Source organism: Eublepharis macularius, chromosome 4, assembly GCF_028583425.1.
Source record: "Eublepharis macularius isolate TG4126 chromosome 4, MPM_Emac_v1.0, whole genome shotgun sequence".
Lineage (NCBI taxonomy): Eukaryota > Metazoa > Chordata > Lepidosauria > Squamata > Eublepharidae > Eublepharis > Eublepharis macularius.
In genome coordinates, this window is record NC_072793.1 from 31609896 (window position 1) to 31628385 (window position 18490).

General features: G+C 42.2%; 1 protein-coding gene across 1 annotated transcript in view; it reads right to left on the bottom strand.

The window, feature by feature from the left end:
• Positions 1 to 522: 522 nt before the first annotated feature.
• The window catches only part of HID1 (HID1 domain containing), a 47800-nt gene continuing 29832 nt past the window's right edge, over positions 523 to 18490 (bottom strand). The window contains exons 8-19 of the mRNA XM_054978302.1: positions 15766 to 15822; positions 15537 to 15677; positions 14659 to 14749; positions 13472 to 13623; positions 13203 to 13281; positions 11714 to 11878; positions 10469 to 10696; positions 9679 to 9815; positions 8516 to 8596; positions 7210 to 7301; positions 6238 to 6396; positions 523 to 2940 (exon numbers count right to left, since the gene is read on the bottom strand). Of these exons, the coding sequence (XP_054834277.1) occupies positions 2877 to 2940; positions 6238 to 6396; positions 7210 to 7301; positions 8516 to 8596; positions 9679 to 9815; positions 10469 to 10696; positions 11714 to 11878; positions 13203 to 13281; positions 13472 to 13623; positions 14659 to 14749; positions 15537 to 15677; positions 15766 to 15822 (1446 nt within the window). The 3' untranslated portion in view covers positions 523 to 2876. The remainder of the gene's footprint in view (positions 2941 to 6237; positions 6397 to 7209; positions 7302 to 8515; positions 8597 to 9678; positions 9816 to 10468; positions 10697 to 11713; positions 11879 to 13202; positions 13282 to 13471; positions 13624 to 14658; positions 14750 to 15536; positions 15678 to 15765; positions 15823 to 18490) is intronic.

The window sequence follows — 18490 nt, forward strand, 5'->3', positions numbered from 1 at the left end:
AGTTCTCAACTGGCATATCGCTCTGTAGGTGCACATTTCATTCTACACATTTTAACCCGAGAAAGCCACACTGCACCAAACTCCCACACCATCCCAGGGGCTTTTTCACACTGCTTACCTTTGCTCGCAACGACCTGGAACATCGTGCAAAAATCGCGGAAGATTGCGTTTTCTCGTGCGAGATTTGCACGACATCGCACAAATCTCGTGCGAGAAAACGCGATCTTCCTCATTTTTTGCACAATGTTCCAGGTCGTTGTGAGTGAAGGTAAGCAGTGTGAAAAGGGCCCATGTCCATGTGACAGGCGGCAAATACAAAGAAGTGTGCAGCAGACCACTTTTTCCCCCCAGGTGTTATTTCGTTTAGCATTAAGTGCTGAACCAGGAGTTCCTGTGCAGCCATGCCTTTAATGGAAAGGTACATGTTGCAAAGAACACCAGATCATCATAAATCAAACCGTAACACAAACAAGCTCATAAACCTCTTCTGATACAGACTGAATAAAGCCAGTTGCAGTGTTTAAGATAATTTTATCTCTATATGTAAAGCAAATAGTTTACAGTGCAAATTTGAACAAAGATCAGACCTGCAACACCAAAGAACGCAAAAGTCTAGATAAATTCACAAGGAAAATACACAATCACAAAACAAAAAGATGTAAGATCATAGTGTGTGAGAGTATGGGCGGGGGGGGGGGGAGAACAGAGAGACCCGTTTCTGACAGGGAGAACCTTCCCACCTGCTGCAAGATACAAATGTGGTACAATCAGCCTCCTTGCTAAAACTATCACATTTGAGAGACAGAAGATACTTCAGGGAAGCGACTGACGTTTTCAGTGGGGCCGATCAGTCAAATGAGAAGATGGGAAAAGCTGAAATGCGAGGATTCTGTGGGTTGAAGAGGCAAGCAGGACAGAAAGAGGACTTTTCATCTATTCTTTGACCTTCAAAATATCTAGAATAAGTTCCAGATAACATCTGGAATTTGCTTACTTTATTCAATATTGAATAGCCTTAGATGTCTAGATCCCAAAACATTAAATTATTGAACAAAATAAGCAAACTGCATTAGTATAAACAGTGGCAAACCTACTATTGTTTTTCTGTGATAAAGGGAAGGGGTGGCAAACCTTTAGCTTAAGAGCCTCACATTTGAGAGTGGAAGTTTCTATTATGTGGGCAGGGGCAGGTGGAGAGGGCAGCAGTAAAACGGCCTTTGAAATCTCAGAGCCATTTACCTAGAGTACATACCGCTTCATGGTGCATATTAAGTTGAGAACAAGGCCAACACAGGGTGGCGAAGATGACACACCTACCATTCTCCATGGTTAGAACAGTCTTATACACCTGTGTTTCTGCAGTGTGGCCCTTCTGGCTAAAATGAGATCTCTGAGGTTCAAGCAGAATTAAGCCAAGGAATGGATCTGTGGCCCATTATCTGCAAAGGGATATTGGCTTGCACCATGTGAACTGGGATAACTTGGTCATACATTCTAACGACCAGCCCATGCCAGCTCAAGAACTATGCCAGACAGAAATTCTCAATTTTAAAAAAACAACAACTTGAATCTATTACAGTCTAACTTAGTCAGCCTTGAATAGGAGCAACACTAGGCAGCCTCCTAAGTAATTCACCTCCGCTTCAATTATCATGCTAACAATGTGTCTTTTCTTATTCAATATATCAGAAATATTCCCTCTGGATTTCTGAAAAGATGCACATGTCTAGTACCACCCACCATTTCGAGAGATGTTCCATCGTAGGCTGCCTAGCTCTGCAAGAACTCTTTCCTGGCTACCCTGTCTAACTGAGCTACAGGAAACTGGAAAGCGGCAAAGAAAATAAACTACTCCCAGCACACAGTAAGGTAGAATATGCTTTATGCTGCCCTGCAGAGCATAAAAAGGATGCATGATGGCCTTTGACACACATCCACCTTCAACAGGATACCCTCTAAAACAAAGTGGGAAAGGGTAGGGGGATACAAATTTAGATGCTAATAATAATAATTCAATTTATATACCGCCCTTCAGGACAACTTAATGTCCGCTCAAAGCGATTTACAAAGTGTGTTATTATCCTCACAACAATCGCCCTGTGAGGTGGGCGGGGCTGAGAGAGCTCTGAAAGAGCTGTGATTGTCTCAAGGTCACCCAGCTGGCTTTAAGCAGAGGAGAGAGGAATCAAATCCAGCTCTCCAGATTAGAGGCCTGCTGCTCTTAACCATTACACCAAACTGCTACATTACAGCATCAGGTATGAAGTAGTTAAGCACATTTCAAAAGCAAATAAGAGAACCAAACCCAAAAGAACCTGAAGTGGTTTAAATAAATAGAATCCCATAGTCACCTAAGTGAATGAGTGAAACTACTGCCCAACTATGGCTAGGTATAGTGTCGAAAACGCCTACAACGTGAAAGGGCTGGGCTACATTCTTTGGACAAGAACCACAGAACTACCTGAAGTAGTACTTCCTTCATTGGTCCAGTTTTATAACTCTTTACATTCAGTTTTTTTTTTTTAATGTAGAGTCTGAATCTGAGTAGGGAGCGAGACAACTGCTTCCCAGGTTACGTAGTCAGGTTCAGAATCACACCAGAAATAAGCATGAAACATGGTTTGGTTTTTAGTGCAATCACCAAAGCTGCCTGTCCTAACGCATTCTTCCATTAACATTCCTTCAGAAGCTCTGCAGACAAGGTCATGAGGACGGGTCTCTTAGCTTTAAAGTGGCAGGTGGGTAAAGGGAAGTGATCGTCTTTTGCTTCATTCAACAGGCAGTGAAATGAAGGAATAGCTGTGATGTAGAAGCGCACAGCAAGATCCTTGTTTCCAGTGTTTAACAGAGGCAAGTTTGCCCTGCCTTCCCTTTCTTTAGACACGCTGAATTTCAAACAGCTTCACATCAGTCTCATACCAGATGGGAGGATCCACATTTCTGAAAAGAAACAGACGTTTGTTTTTACACGTTAAACACAACCTGATCCTTTGATCTAGGGCAATTACAATGGCCTAAGCACTTTATAACTTTGCACATAAAAGAGATTAATAGACCCACGGATACTAAGAGCCAAACTATATGCGATATTCAGTCATGTATAGTCCCCCACACCATTTTTTTACTTTCACAAAATGTAGTAACCCTTTTTCCTTCTGCTAGTTTTCCTACTAAAAATAATTTCTCCACCAACTTTCTTCCTTGTGGAAAAAAATGTAACAAACCAGCTAAGTATTAATCTCAAAGATACGTAGTCTGTCAATCCTGTCTTGGACTCTGTCCGGGGTCACTGAGACCTCCCCTCCCCTGGATTTACCTGGGCTCCCGATGGAGTAACCAGCACCCATTGAGGCACCAGAGCCAGGAAAGTTGCCACTGAGCCAGAGCCGCCGCTGGAGCTGGCAGTGGGGAAAGCAGCCAGCAGGCAGGGCTCCGAAGGCCGCTGCCACACAGCTGAGGAGGGGCTGCCACTGGAGCTGGCAGTGAGGAAAAGCAGCTGGCAGACAGGGCTTCGAGTGCCACAGCCACCTTGTGGCTGCCCAAGTTGCTCCAGCGCTGTTGGTGGACCAGGTGGCCACCCCACTTGGCGACGACAAGCACAGCCAGGTCTACAGGATATGCCCAGGAGCAACGCTGGCACAGGTGGCTGGGGTGGAGCCACCAGAGAGCACATGGGCACAGTAGCCCAACTACACAGATTTGTGAGGGATGGCCAGCCCAGTCCTGCGGGGATGCCCTTAGAGGCCAGGGAGGGGGCAGGGAGGAGCCCTGGAAGCCCCCAGATCGGCCTTCGGCCCTGTCAGTTTACCCTGGGGAGGAGGGGCAGAGTTTGGGACAGGATGGAGTCTGGAGGAGGGGCAGGAATTCCTCCAGGAAGGCCCTATAAAAGGCGGGCCTCCCAGGGTCACTGGGGAGGAAGTGCCAGGTAACCTACTGGTGAGAGAGAAGGGTGATAGGCTACTTGGAGAGGAGAGAGGGAACAAGGGTATTGTAAACCCCCCTCCTCCCCATTTCCGAAGCGCACTTGGCAGCCAGCCTAGACAAGCAGACCATCCTGGAGGGTGAGCCCTCCCCTCACCCAGGCTCTGACGCCTCCTCAGCAAAGCCTGACAGACTCATTGGAGACTTCTTACGCTACAACTTCCTGTGCTGCTTAAACCACTTAAGAGCCTCTTTCAGTCCCTAAAGCAGGTATCTTTAGCACAAGTATGGAACATATCCAGATCTTTATCACATCCAGACAAGCAGAAAGTTATAGAATAACAGTTTCAGGGAGGTAGCCGTGTTAGTCTACAGTAGAACAGCAGGATTTGAATCCAGTGGTGCCACAGAGACTGACAAGATTTTTCAGGGTATAAACTTTTGAGAGTCAGAGCTTTGAGGTGCGAAAGCTTATACTCTGAAAAATCCTGTTAGTCTCTAAGATGATAATAACTGTGCTTATATCAAGAAGACAAAAGTAATGACTATCGAGGAATTACTCAATTTTAAAGTTGACAATGAGGAAATTGAAGTTCAAGATTTTCTCTTCCTTGGCTCAATCATTAACCAACAGGGAGATTGCAATGAAGGAATCAGAAGAAGATAACTTGGAAGAGCAGCTGTGAGGGAGCTAGAGAAGATCCTTAAAGATAAAGATGTCTCTCTGGAAACCAAGATCAAGCTAATCCAAACTATGGTATTCCCCATTGCCATGTATGGATGTGAAAGTTGGACGGTAAAGAAAGCTGACAGGAAAAAAATTGATTCATTTGAAGTGTGGTGCTGGAGGAGAGTTTTGCAGATACCACGGACAGCCAAAAAGACAAGTAAGTGGGTACTAGATCAAATCAAGCCTAATTCTCCTTAGAAGCTAAGATGACAAGAATAAAGCTATCGTACTTTGGTCACATCATGAGAAGACAAGATTCTCCGGAAGTCAATAATGCTAGGAAAAGTGGAAGGCAGCAGAAAAAGAGGAAGACCTGAAACGAGATGGCTGGACTCAATAAAAGAAGCCACATCCTCCACTTTGCAGGATGTGAGTAGGTGTGTTAGAGATAGAATGTTCTGGAGGTCTTTCATTCATAGGGTCGCCATAGGTCGGAGACGACTTGATGGCACATAGCACACACACACAACCTTGATGCACCAAGTCCCTAAAGAAGCTTATGAAGTAAAGCAGAAAATAAAACCCTAAAAGAAAAACCAAACAATTTACTAGAAACAGGTTAAAAATGTACTAACACACACCACCCAATCCTCAAGAGTTTTCCAACTGTTCAGTTAACTGGCCTAGTCAAATGCCTGCTGGAAAAGAAGTGTTTGTGCCAACAACCTGGTCTCCCTATGAAGATCTTCAGAGCAGCTTTCAGACACCCCTGCGAACAATACTCATTACTAAATAGTAATTGCAAGCTTGATTACAGTTACTATTCTTAAACTGTCTATAGTTTTGGAGAAGAGGAGGGTTTTGTGTTTGTTTGTGTACATGCATGCACATGACAGAATATTTATATGTATTCTCTCACACAATAAACCAAGAAAGAAATGTCTTAAATGTCCAGAATCAAAACTAAATAAAATGACTAACAACTGCATGCTCACAGAATCACAAATGAACTACCTAGCCCAACAATTTGTTCTATGAATATCCTTGCTGTTCTTCAATGGAAGCTCCTCTAAGGTCAGTGAAAGGAAGGAGATTTCTTACTCTTTGAGGCTGGACTTTTTATAGAATTTAAAGAATATTTTGTTTAAGGTCTACCTTAAAAGTTACCCTTCTGTAATTTAAATTCACTGCTTCTCGTGTTAATGTCAGTGGATCTGATAAAAAATGCTTGCCTTTATCCATTTAAATATTTTTAAACTGCCTTATTTCTAGGTTCATTCCATTTCAACCCCAAATGCTTGTTACCATTGACTGGAAATAAGGTTTGGTCACTTTGCAAGATATGGCAGGAATTGTTTACTTGAAAATTAAATGCCACTTAGGGCACTAGAGTCTAACCCGGCTCATGTGGTTATCATAAAAGCAGTATGAGAAGCATCAATGGCATGACAAACAAATATTATGTAAATTACACTTATAAAATTGAATGGTAGCCGTGTCACTCAAGCTCATGATATGACAAAGGCTTTGGACTAAGGTAGTTAACCTAAACCCAAGCAGACTTAAGGCCGCTCCCACCCAAGGAATTCATCAAACACGCTATTAGCAAGAAACAAATGGAGCTGGGTTGCATCCAACCTACCTACCTCAAATAAATAACTCCCCACATGTAGGTACGGAACCACATGGCAGTACTAGAGTTAGCCTGATATTTGCGGATCAGGATGGGATGGGGGACAGGGAGTAGCCCCACCAGTGTGCCATGCTGCAAGAACTTCAGGATTTCAGACTCATCCGTGAGGCCCCTGCAGACAGAAGAAGACACGAATCAATACCATGAACTGTTCTGGATGCAACAGCAAAGAGAACTCTGAACACAAAGACTTGACTCGTGTACAAGTATTCCATTAAAAATGGACAAGGTTTATGTGAAAAAGCATCAAGAGCTTTCCAGTGTTTGAAAATTTCTACAGAAGGTATCACTGAACAGCCCGCTATTTCCTTGCAAAAGATGGAGCTCCATGGTTCTGCAGTCTTGCACCTCCATCTAGCCATGGCAGAGTGTAGGGCACATAGAGCAACTCACACAAGAATGAGCTCTCCTGTGTATAATGGGGAGAGGGGGGAAAGGAGAAGCCTCTTGAAAGGTACTGGCTCCCTCTCCTCACACACTCGATCCTTAGACATCTAGGAGCCACAGTTCTTGCTCAGACATGTGAGCCAACCAACTAACCATGCACCCTGTTTCCGATTTAAAAATCTAGACCCTGGAAATCAATGGGCATACAGATTAATTCCTATTTGTGGTCTCCCAGATTCCACTAATTAGAGTCTTGATGTTCAAGACTATGCCCTTACTAATGAGCATAGCTCATTATTGCCATCTTTGATGTTATCAAAGATAAGTCTCCAGAGCTCCTGACAATAGACAATTTGAATTTTATTTTAATTGTAAACTTCCCTAAAAACCTCCTGATTGAGAAGTGAGATATACATGCAGCCTCCCAGAAGTATGCTCCTGTGCCATCTCCTGCAACAGTGTGAGAAGATGGTGGGTCCTGAAATCCTTACTACCTTACAATCTAAATAACTGTGTTCAGGAAACCATGGACACTTACTTGTCAATGCAGATCTTCTCTACTTGGGGGACCAAGACCTGTAACAAGCGCATGATTGTCTGCAGGGGCAGCTTTGACTTCCAAGACATCACCTGCAAAAGAAAAAAGGAACACATGAGATCTGTTGATTTGAGTACAACTTAACCCATTTAACAAGTTCTAGCAGAATATTGATTCAATTTATGCACATATAACTACCCCTGAACAGTAATGTATAATACACAAAACAAAACAATTTTGTTATTAGGAATCCCCGGAGAGATAGTTGTGCCTCAAAGTGCGCAAGGACTTCCAAATCTCATTCTCATAATGCTAAACCATGGTTTGTCATTGCATCTAAATGCAGCCTAGGTTTCTGTGAATGCTTGCATTCTCTCTTTCTATATAAAAGGCAAGCCACATTGGCAACTATGCATTTTTTTCCTGGTGTGCCTGCGCAGGAGCACCAGGATAGGAAGTGCATTGTGGCCAATGCGGCCTCCGACGGTGCCGCTATGGGGGGGACAGCCAGGCAAGCTGGCTCATCCCTCTGGAGGGCACCACTGAGGAGGGAAGCCCAGTGTTCCTGGGTATTCTAGGGCCTGTTTTTTAAACAACATGCTCTGTTGCTAGTTTTAAATAACAGAACAAAGTTTCCAAACATAATCAGTTTTCTTTTGAACTTCCTAGGCTTCTGAAAGATCAGCATCTAACGAAGTATTTTGTTGGGAGAACCAGGGAAACCTATTTACCCCACACATACAGGAATAGGTGAGCCACAGGAGGATTTCTTCCTGTTGTTACCCTATTATAATATACATATATGTATATATGTGTATATATGTTTGTGTGTGTGTGTGTGTGTGTAGAACTACCCACTTCTAAGTAGGCAGACAAAATCATGGAGGCTTTTAGAGGTCTAGGTTCTTTGAACTCCTCATTCTTGTACTACCTATTGAGTTAACAGAAACAGAAATGTGGTCATTTCAGGTCAGTCATAATTAAAGCAACAGACAAGGATAAAGCAAAGCGCTTTGTGCTTTTTCAGAGAAGAAAAACACCCAATCCCTTTCACAGAGTGCAAGATAGGAGGGGGAATAATGTGTGGCAGCCTAAAAATAATAAAGCAGCATACTGTTGCCATTTTGATCAGAAAGACACTGCAGGCAGATACTACACCTTTGCACACTTTATCATATCTAACCATACCATTGCCGTCTTCATGACCTAATAAGGAAAGAACTGTAATTCACTTTGTACGCTCTATGTGAAAATAAAATTATGATTCAGTAATGTGAATCAATAACAATAGTCCACAGCTTCTCACCCATTCAGGAGTTGGATTCCACTGCCCACTTGAGGATGCACTGGAGAAGCGCCGTCGATCACGCTTAGGCTGTAATGAGTCCTAAGAAGATGACATTGACATAGCACTGAACTTTTCCTCTGCTCTCTAACTTTAGTTCAATTAATATTGAGATAAGGGTCAAATGGGAAGATGAACCAAGAAGCCAAAGAGCAGCATGTATTCAGGACTAAGAAACAAGGAGACAAATACAAGGGGGGAAACGTATAGCAATTTTTGTTTTTGAAGAAGTTAGTTTCATTACTTTTGGAGGACTGATCCAAGGTTCCTCATATCTGAGGGCTAACAATTCCAGATTAAGGCAAAGAAGTACAGCAGCTGTACCTTACTACTGATATGTTCATTGGCTACATAGAACAAATGTGCAATTACCAGGAAGATTCAGTCAATAATGTTTCCTGTAGGGACTCCTGTGCTGAATATGCCCCCCTCCCTCCCACATTAAGTCCCAATCAAAGAATTTCAGTAAGAGAAAGCTGAAGTCCAGCTTCTATACCCAGAAATTTTGACCTGGGTGCCTAACTGACCTCATTCACCTCCAAAAACACTGACATCAGTCCCAGGGTCAGCAATGCTCTTTGAGAAGCAACCAAGACACGGGATATCCTGTGTCTCTAGCTTGGTGTCTCAGGCTTATTTATTATCACCATAAAGTGATAATGCAATCCATTATTTACAGTTACAGTAACTTTATGATTCATAGCTCTGAGGATGATAATACATCTCCAATAAAGTTTCTAAAAATATGTTTGGGGCTCTGCTTCTGCCCTCTTCCATTCCCTTGAGTATGAGAACCTGCCCCAGCTCCCTTACCCCCTCATTTATAATCATCCCTGGTTGACAGATTAAGATACTATTCCAACGACAGACAACAATTAGCCAACAAAAATACTTGATAGATTGTTCCCATTTATAAGAAGAAACTAGTTTTTTTTAATTGGCGGAGAACTTTATTGGTTGTAACTCATTACGGCTTCTCTGTACATGGTGTACCAGACTACTAATATGTAAAGATTCAGAACTAATTTTTTAATCGCCTAAGGTATGAAGCACCAACTACAGTACTACATTATGTTCCAATTCGTTCTCTGGTGTGCAAACATGACAGCAAAATGCAGCCTTACCCCACTCCAAGATTCTGTATCACTGACAATGCCAGGGGGGCTGCCCTCTACTGGAGACTGGGAGGAGGACTCTGGCTCTAGGGAGCACATGGTTCCATCCTCTGACACTTGGGATTTCTCTGTGAGTTTGTCAATGCCTGAATTTTAGGGAAAAAACATTAGGAATAGACTGAGCAATGGGTCAATACCACAATAAGAAAGAAAATTCAATCTTTCTATTGAGTACATTTTTAAGAGAAGAACTTGCATCCTTCTAGAGAAAAAAAGTTATTATGATCATGTAGGCAATTGAGAATTAAGCTTCAGCTCTAGGAATCCAAAATCTTTTCAGTTTTTTGTAGCCAAGTGTGTTCACGGCACATACAAATTCCAGATTTTAACACACACACAAATCCCAAAACAAACTCAAAACAGAAACCTCAAAAATTAATCATAAGTTTGCTGTAAATTAAGGGACCCAGGCAAACAATATCTGTTTGAAAACATTCTGACTGAATTAACTATTTCATACGAAGTAATTTAGAATTTTGCTGTGCACGAATATGGGTCCTCTCAGGCTCTATAATGGAAACCAGGCAAAAGACACGTCTGCAATGTACATTAGAGTGTTTGAACAAATGGGAGAACGTGGCATTTTGTTTGTGCGGGCATAAGTAAATACCCTGAAGCAAACAAGCTAGTTGGTTTCATACTGTCAGAAGAGAAACCAAAAGGTTGAACTGATTCATGACTCTAAAACAAAGTTATTGCATTCCTTACAACAAGCATACACTCAGCAGATTTGTCTGACCTGGAGTTGCTACTAGGCTGGTTTTCAGTGTCCCAGGCTCAGCAGGTGCAGCAGGTCGAGACCCTTCCATGGACATCCCATCCTGAGAGTTGGTACGAGATATGGGTTCAGGAGCTTTCTTTTTGCGCTGCAGAGCTTTCTGGATAGACTGCAAGTCTGTAGGCAGATTGGCCAGCTGGTGGAACACATTTCGCTTGCGAATAATGGCATAGACCAAGTTGGAATTGCCTGGGAAACCACAGCAAGGAAAAAAGAACAAGTAAACTCTGCCACCTTTACTATTCTTCTGGAGGCAGAAAAAGGACTTCAAGTATGCCTAGAGGGCTGACCAGGAATGAAGCGGAAGCTCCAAAGAAAAAATGATATTTACAGTCCTTGCATTAAAGCAGCAGAAACAACACAAAGCTATACTGAAATTATAGAGGCATGTGAGGACCTAATGTCTTTTCCTGTTTTCTCCCTTTCTTCATCCTCATCAGAGAAGACTGGACAGCTCCAGACAGTAGGGAAATCTGTTCTACAAAGCTAAGACTCAGTTCTTGAACTATTATTCTTAACAAGAGACCTTCAGTCACCCAGGGCCCAAGGCTGCACAAGGGTCTCTGGACACAGAGAATCAGCTTGCAGCATTAGACAGAAATATGACCACAGCTGCTTGGGGAGGTGAGAGTCTAGAGTCACCAAAAGTGACTTTAAAATAGCAGAACAGAAAAAAAAAAGTAAGGAAAAGACCGTTGTCTGGTAATAAGTATGCAGGATTTGTTTTTGAGATAATTCTGCATTTCCCTGATTTGCTATGACTCAATGATAGGCCTTGATTAAGTAATTGTCTCTCAGCCTTAGTTTCACATATGTAAAGTGGAAGCTACAGCAATGTACATCAAAACATGGCTGAAATGATGAGAGAATCACAGAAGTTGAAGTAACGAGCTTTTACTTTGGTTATTTAAGAAAAATCTTAAGCTTGTCGTTAATTAGAAGCAGTTTCCTTTTCTAATAAAAAGTTTGAAAAGGAAGATGAAAACAAAAATAAAATAAATTCCAGGAGTCTTCAAAATAGGCAGGCTCCCAACTCCAACAGCTGAACAGAAATCAGGGACAGGAATTCTAGAGGGCGGGATGCCTGTTCCATTCCTACTACGGGTAATTCTCCAATATGTTTCTAAAGAACACATTTCTTGCAAAAATTATGCTTGGAATATGGTATCAAAAAGGCAAATAGGACAGAATGTTTTAGCTACTCACCATCAAACTGGTATTGGATAATATTGTTGAAAACCTCCAGCAAGAAGAAGACAAGGTGATGGTTCTGGACAGTGGAGAAGAGGAACCACGTAGTTGAAAAGGCTTCCAGTAAGTGCAGTAGTTTGTTAGCAGCTACCATAGAAAGAGACTTCAAGTATGGTGATACTGGAAGATGGGGAGGGAAGGGTAGGTAGAGGGAAAGCAATTAGGAAGAACCAGAAATTATGTACACAGTCAATGCCATCAGGGTACATGGAGTTTGACTGAGCTTCACAAGCACAAAAACAGGTACCCAATTCCAACCACGGGAGACTCAACCTAAATTTTGACAATGAGGAAGACAGGCAAAGAGGCAGGGAAGGGAACCCAGGGGTGAATGTAAGCAAGTGCAGATGTACTTTTTAAGACTTAGTTACAATTGGGGATTAGAGATAAGACAAAGGCTTCATAAAACCCAAGTTTTTAGGACAGACACATTCACTGATCTGCTTAGCCCTTTATTAGAAAAAGTGCTCATTACATATTGACAAGGTAAAGGCAAATAAAAAGCCAAAAAGTAAATTTTTATAACAAGCAATAGGATTTGTTCCCTACAAATAGTCTAGACCAGGGCCGTTTCCACACGTCTTACCTTTTGCTGGCACATTGTGGAAGACGGCGTCTTTGCACACGAAATTGCACCAGGAAGACGCTGGTGCAATTTCTTAATTTGGAACAGTTTCAGCTCAAAGATGTAGTTTTTGGAAATTTTGAAACCATGGCGGGGGGGGGGGACTTTCCCCCAGAAAAAAATGGGGATTGGAGGGGGGGGGAACTGAACTACATGTAATATTTACTGTCCTATCAAACCTAAACTAATTTTCCTGCTTTAACAACATAAGATGCATCCTTTATAACTTAGCATATACAATTGCAATATTTGACATATTTATGGAATTTAAAAGTTATAAATGCCTTAGTTTGTTACAAGCAAAATTGCAAATATACTAAACACCTGAAGAAACTCTCAAGCTGATGCACCCTATGCTATTTTAGCACGTGTATTAATTTTTGCAATCTAAGCAGTAGGAAAAATGGGAGTTAAATAAAAAAAATAAATTTCAGCATCTAATAAGCAGCTGCATTGTACTGGTGAAGTTAGCATATGCCATCTGCTGTACAAAAGGCAGAAGTGCAGCGCCTCTTCAACCCAACATGAAATTATTTTGAGGTTCACAGTACAGGTTGACATAACATAGCATTCTTTTGAACATTACTGAGAACACACAACTGAATGGCAATCCTACAACTCTTCCATTCATAATGTCCAACTCCAAAGGAGTCCTTAACGACCTAGAGTGAAAATTCCCAGCCACAACTTTTGCCCACATTGCCCAAGGTTCTTAGAAATATGTTGCTGGTATATTAAATGCTACTGGCATTTTGGAATAATGTTGGTTTAACCTAAAATCTCAACATTTAGGTGAGTATATAAGATCAGGCTTCTTACCATTCACAATGATGGTAAGGAGGCAGTCAAAGAGGGGCTGCAGTCGCTGATGCCCACTAGTAATGATCTTGTGAAAGACCTGGAGCACAGAACAAAAATGAAAAGCAGGCAGAATTACAATGCTTGCTTCTGTTGTGGTGATTGTTGAGGTACAAATACAAACCAGACAGTTTGTCATGAAGCAGTAATTTTATTTCCTGTCCACCTCTCCTCAAGAGACTTCTGCCTAATTAGAAAGGCATAGGCACTGCCCAAAAAGTTGTACTCACGATAATGAGAAGATCAGCATGTGTCCCTGTAAATACAGGGATATCCATTGGTACTCGCACAGAATAAGGCTTGTTCAGGCGAACCCCAAAATTTCTTTCCCCACTAAGCAGCAACAGGATGAAGACACCAATATGCGTAAGCCCAACCCGAGCTGTGAAAAGAAACACAGTGCGGAATATGTCATTCATTTGTCCAATGGAGACATCTAGTTAAAAATAAAAGCAAAAGGTAGAATACAGGACCCTACTGCAGTTCAGCGGATAGTTTTATCATTATATGGAGCAGGACAGTAACAAAGAAACTATGGATTCACCTAACCCATAGCTGCTACCTGATACCCAAGCACAAATTTGTACAAATTTGATTCACAAGCAAAACAACATATCCAAAGACTGGCACAGGACAAGAAGAGTACCACAGATCTCTTGCTTCTCATTTAAGAGCTCTCATATCACAGTTGTTGGTTTTAGGAAAGGACAAGAAAGGTCCAATTACACTTGTGAACTCTAAATTCATCAGCCTTCTGGAGCCTGTGAATTCAGTCCAGACAGCCACTCTCTCAAACATGTCCTAATGAACCACATTCATCTTGGTTGTTCTATCTGTTCTAAGCACTTCCTTTGTGCATAGAAGTTCCTATATCACACCTGCCAGTTAAGCAATCCTGGGATAGTTGCATGCAACGTTACCTTTGTTAGCATACAGAAGCTGTAGGCCAGGGCAGGTTTGCCATCCAAGGGGCTGTTTGGGGCACCAAACCAACAGAGAATGCTGACATGCAAGGAGGCAGCAGATGCAGTTTGTGCTATCACCTTGTCTCAAGTTACTGTCACCCAGCAAAGGCAGTGGAGGGGCAACAGCAACATGAGCAGAAGCACATACCGCTTCTCATTTATGCCATCTTGGATCCTACTGGGGGACATGGAAGGGCAGTTGGGTTGATTCACCAGCTTGAGTCAGCCCTGAACCTATACAAAAGCAGACTAGTAATTTCTGGCTCATTTCCATAAGCACAAGCATATGATCACAATCACTTTTGTGCAACTGCGGCCTAATTGCAGGTACGCCCGTGATATTATTTCCAATATGAGGGTACAATCACAAATGAATGAACCAACCAACAAACAAAATAAAAGAGCATCCAATGTTCCAGCACAAGCTTTCCGAACAACCAAGATAAACTTACACTGATCTGCTCTAGCATCATTCAGGAAGAAGAGAATTGGCACTAAGATATCCAGGACATCACTGCTCTTCAGCACAAAGAAGAGAAATTTCTGAAAGAGAAAAATTCATCTCCTTCAGACAGCTTTTTTCTTTAAGGATTACTGGCCTGCCAAATTAAGCTGATGCTCCCATAAAACGGTATCAGCGAAAACAAGAATGCAAAACCAGCATTTACAGAGCCAGTCCTTTCACCTTTAGAAGTGTGGCTTGCCAGAAGCCCTGCAGTGGGAAAATGATTAACCCCCCACAATTTTATCCCAAGCAATTAAAAGGCTGTTCTGCAAAGCATTTCTCTCTGATGTGAGGAAATCGTTGACTAGTGGTCCACCAGAACAGCAGACCAAGTCCATACAGGCAACTTTAAATGGAGGCTTTTCCAGGTGCCAGTATCAGCAACCCACACATGGCCCAAGTTGATGTTCATACTAAACGTTGCCAGTAAAATGCCATTCCAAGTAATGATTGGCAGCAACAAGGCTGGGAACATTCAAAAGAGTTAGCAACGCATGGATCCCCATACTAATTAATACTTCCTACTTCTGCTAATCTTCCCACATGCACCTTTCGTTCTAACAAAACTTTGCTACAGCGCTGGAATGGCCATTTGGACAAACCCGGTCAACGAAGGCTGCTTCCCTATGCAGGTTTTCCCACTCCTCTCCCCTTCCGTTCAACTGCAGTGGTTCCTTCCTGCTCATCCCCCTTCTGGGACTTGACCCTCTCCCAGATCCTAGCCCAACACTCAAACCACTACATCACACTGGCTCCTTTTGTTCTCTTTCCCTAAGTGCTGCTCTCTCACATTCCACTCCTGAGCACTACCAAGCAGGGCTGTACCTTGTTGAAATCACAGAGTTTCCAGAAGAGAACCAGGAGCTCCTGATGGAACTGGATTTTTTTGGTAGAGTTCGGCAGGTACGTTTGGAGCAGCGGATTGGAAAGCAGGCGGGCCGTTCCTTTCAGAATGAACTGGAAATCCTGCCAATGCAGAGAACGTAAGTAGAAAACACAGTGCGGGGACGAATTCAAGTTCAACAAACAGTCCAAAGGAAAAAGAGATCATTACCTCTTCTCTGTGTATCCTAGATAGGTAATTCACAAATAGGTTGTCTGGTCCTGGAGGCTGCGTTAAAAGGAATTTGAACATGCTGCTTAGTATTTGATTTTTAAATACAAACCTTACTGTAAGGGCATATATGAAATTCTTTGAATTCTGTGGCAGACTTTTTTCATCAGAACTTGCAGAACGCTTGACAAATGCTGAAAATCTAATGGCTGTTTTACTACAGGAAACACAGAAAAGGCAGCCTGCAGTATACACTGCCCAAAACCACAGTCTGAAGTCTATGTGTGCTATGCACACATTTTATTCTGGGAAAAAGGTGTTCTTCTTCAGAGCAACTTTCTTTAAATATTCCAAAAGAGAATACGATGTCACTCCTTCCTTATGTCTGCCTTGGGATTAAGAATTGTGTCTTTTAAAAAATATATTAGAGAATTTTATACCCTTCCACTTTTCTGAACCATGACCTCTTATGGATAAGTTCTGGCCAAAGCCTGAAAAGTCACTTCCTCAAGTCCCTTTACAGGGGTGTGAACACACACACATAAATTTAGGTGATTCCAATTTTTTATAATGAATCTGAGGAAAAATTTGGAATTTCCAGATTTCCCTGAATTCAAAACTGATTCTCTAATTCAGTTTAGCTATTTCCAAAGAAGACGGCCATTGTTTTCTATGGAAAAATCACTCTGGGGGTATCCAGTGGGCTGGGGGAGTCATTTTTCAACCAAACTTTGCAAAATTTGGAGGGAACCTACTTCTGACTATTCTCCAAAGACACCCCCCCCAAGTTTCATAAATATTGAACCCCGGGGCCCAATGTTATGAGCCCTTAAACAAGGAACCCCACCCACTCCCCATTATTTCCTCTGAGGAAAATATCTGGGGGATATCCAGGGAGCTGTGGGTGGCAATTTTCAAGAAAACGTGAAAAAAATTGCAGGATATCTACTTCTAACTGTCCTCTAAATACACCCCGATTTTCAGGAAGATTGGACCCTGGGGGCCAATTCTATGGGCTCCTGAAGAAGGTACTCCCAGACACTATGGACAAAACTGAAAGCTGATTCCCTCTGCAGAAACACACTAGGGCAAGGCTTGTGTGGCCAAGGCTCTCTCCCAAATGTAAGCTGAGCTCATCCCAGAGAAATCCCAACAGAACCAAACTGAAGCAGGGGGACCAACATCACATCAGAGAATTCACATCCATTCCACCCAAACCGAACTGCAGCAAGGGACATGTTTGCAACAAAACCAGCAGCCAGGCACTGGGTTCAGCCAGTGGGGAAACATCACAGAATAGAACCAAGCACAAGGTACTCAGCCACAAGCACAAGATATTCCCTTTTTTCCGTTCACTTCTGTTCACACTACAATGTGTGAATCAGCCCTCAATCTTCATAAAGCAGTATCTACTTGAAGGGGTAAAAATCTCTGCAAAGTTTGTATGGTTTCATAAGCAGAAACTAAAAATGGATTAACTCAGCTAACGTGACACCACCAAATACTACAGGAAGAAATGCTATGTTTCCATAATGAGTTTAACATGCACATTCAGAGGCAAATGACCGCACACTACTCTTTAAAGAAAAGCAATAGGAAAAAGGACAGGCTAGGATGCCTAACCCTTTCTTGCCAGCTGTTCCTGCATTTCAAACCACCATTGTAATTTGCCTCTTCTGTCCCTGCCCAAGTTGTTCTAGGAACTGTCAGCTTATGAACTGTTTACCCTGGCAAAACACAAATCTGGAATTTGGAAGGGGGGAAATAGATGGGGCAATTTGGAGAGGAAGAAGTTGCCAGAAGGGAAATGGTTAAGTGCATTCATAGCATAAAACATGTTGTTTAGTCCTCAGAACATTATGGAGTGTAAGATTCTTCATAACTGTCTTGGAAATTTTACAGGACTGATAGCTGAAAACCATCCAGTTTTGGAAGACCGAGTACCAGTTAGACCCAGCAGAAATGTTTCAGTACTGGAGACTCCCGCAGTAGTCACCTAGTACAGAAAATGCTCCTTTTGTTTCTACTGTCTCAGCTATTCCAAAATGATATAACAACTTTTCAGTATGCTGTGGAGGTAGAAATAAAAGCAGAGAAAACTAAGTACTTTTCACAACGGTGTATGAAAAGCCTGAAGTGAATTAGTCAGCATGCAGGGTAATGCAGGACAAAGATTCAGAGCTGGTTCAGAATTAAAAAGGTATGTGTACATCTCTGAAAGAACATTGGTGTCCATGCTGCAGAACCACCACAACTGCTACAATGGTCTCAGCAGAGGTCAAAGTTTTGACATGAGGTCAGAGAAATCCAGGACTTCAGAGAGAGGCCCACTACACCGAAATCTGAACTATAGGGGTGGGTGGGGGAGCTCATGTTGCATCTGGCTGACTTGTTGGCTTTGTGTGAGAAGAAGTCTCACCTTCTCTGAGAGAAAACCAGTGTCCTGGCCTACACTGAACCATTTGGAAGCCTTGAGCTATTATTTTATGGGTTGTATTTTTTTCTTTGTAGCTGTATTGCTTTTCTTTTAAAATAAACATTTTTGTGTTTAAGGGTTCAAGGAACACCATTTATCTTTGCCTAAAATGCTTTAGAAAACCTTCCAGCTGGTTTCTGGTGGACAGGCCTTCAGGCTAACTATAAGTCTTAACAACTACCAGGTTCCTAGAGTCACTTGGATGTAAAAAGTGGTTTGGGTGGTGGCAAAAAAAAAAAAAAACTTTAA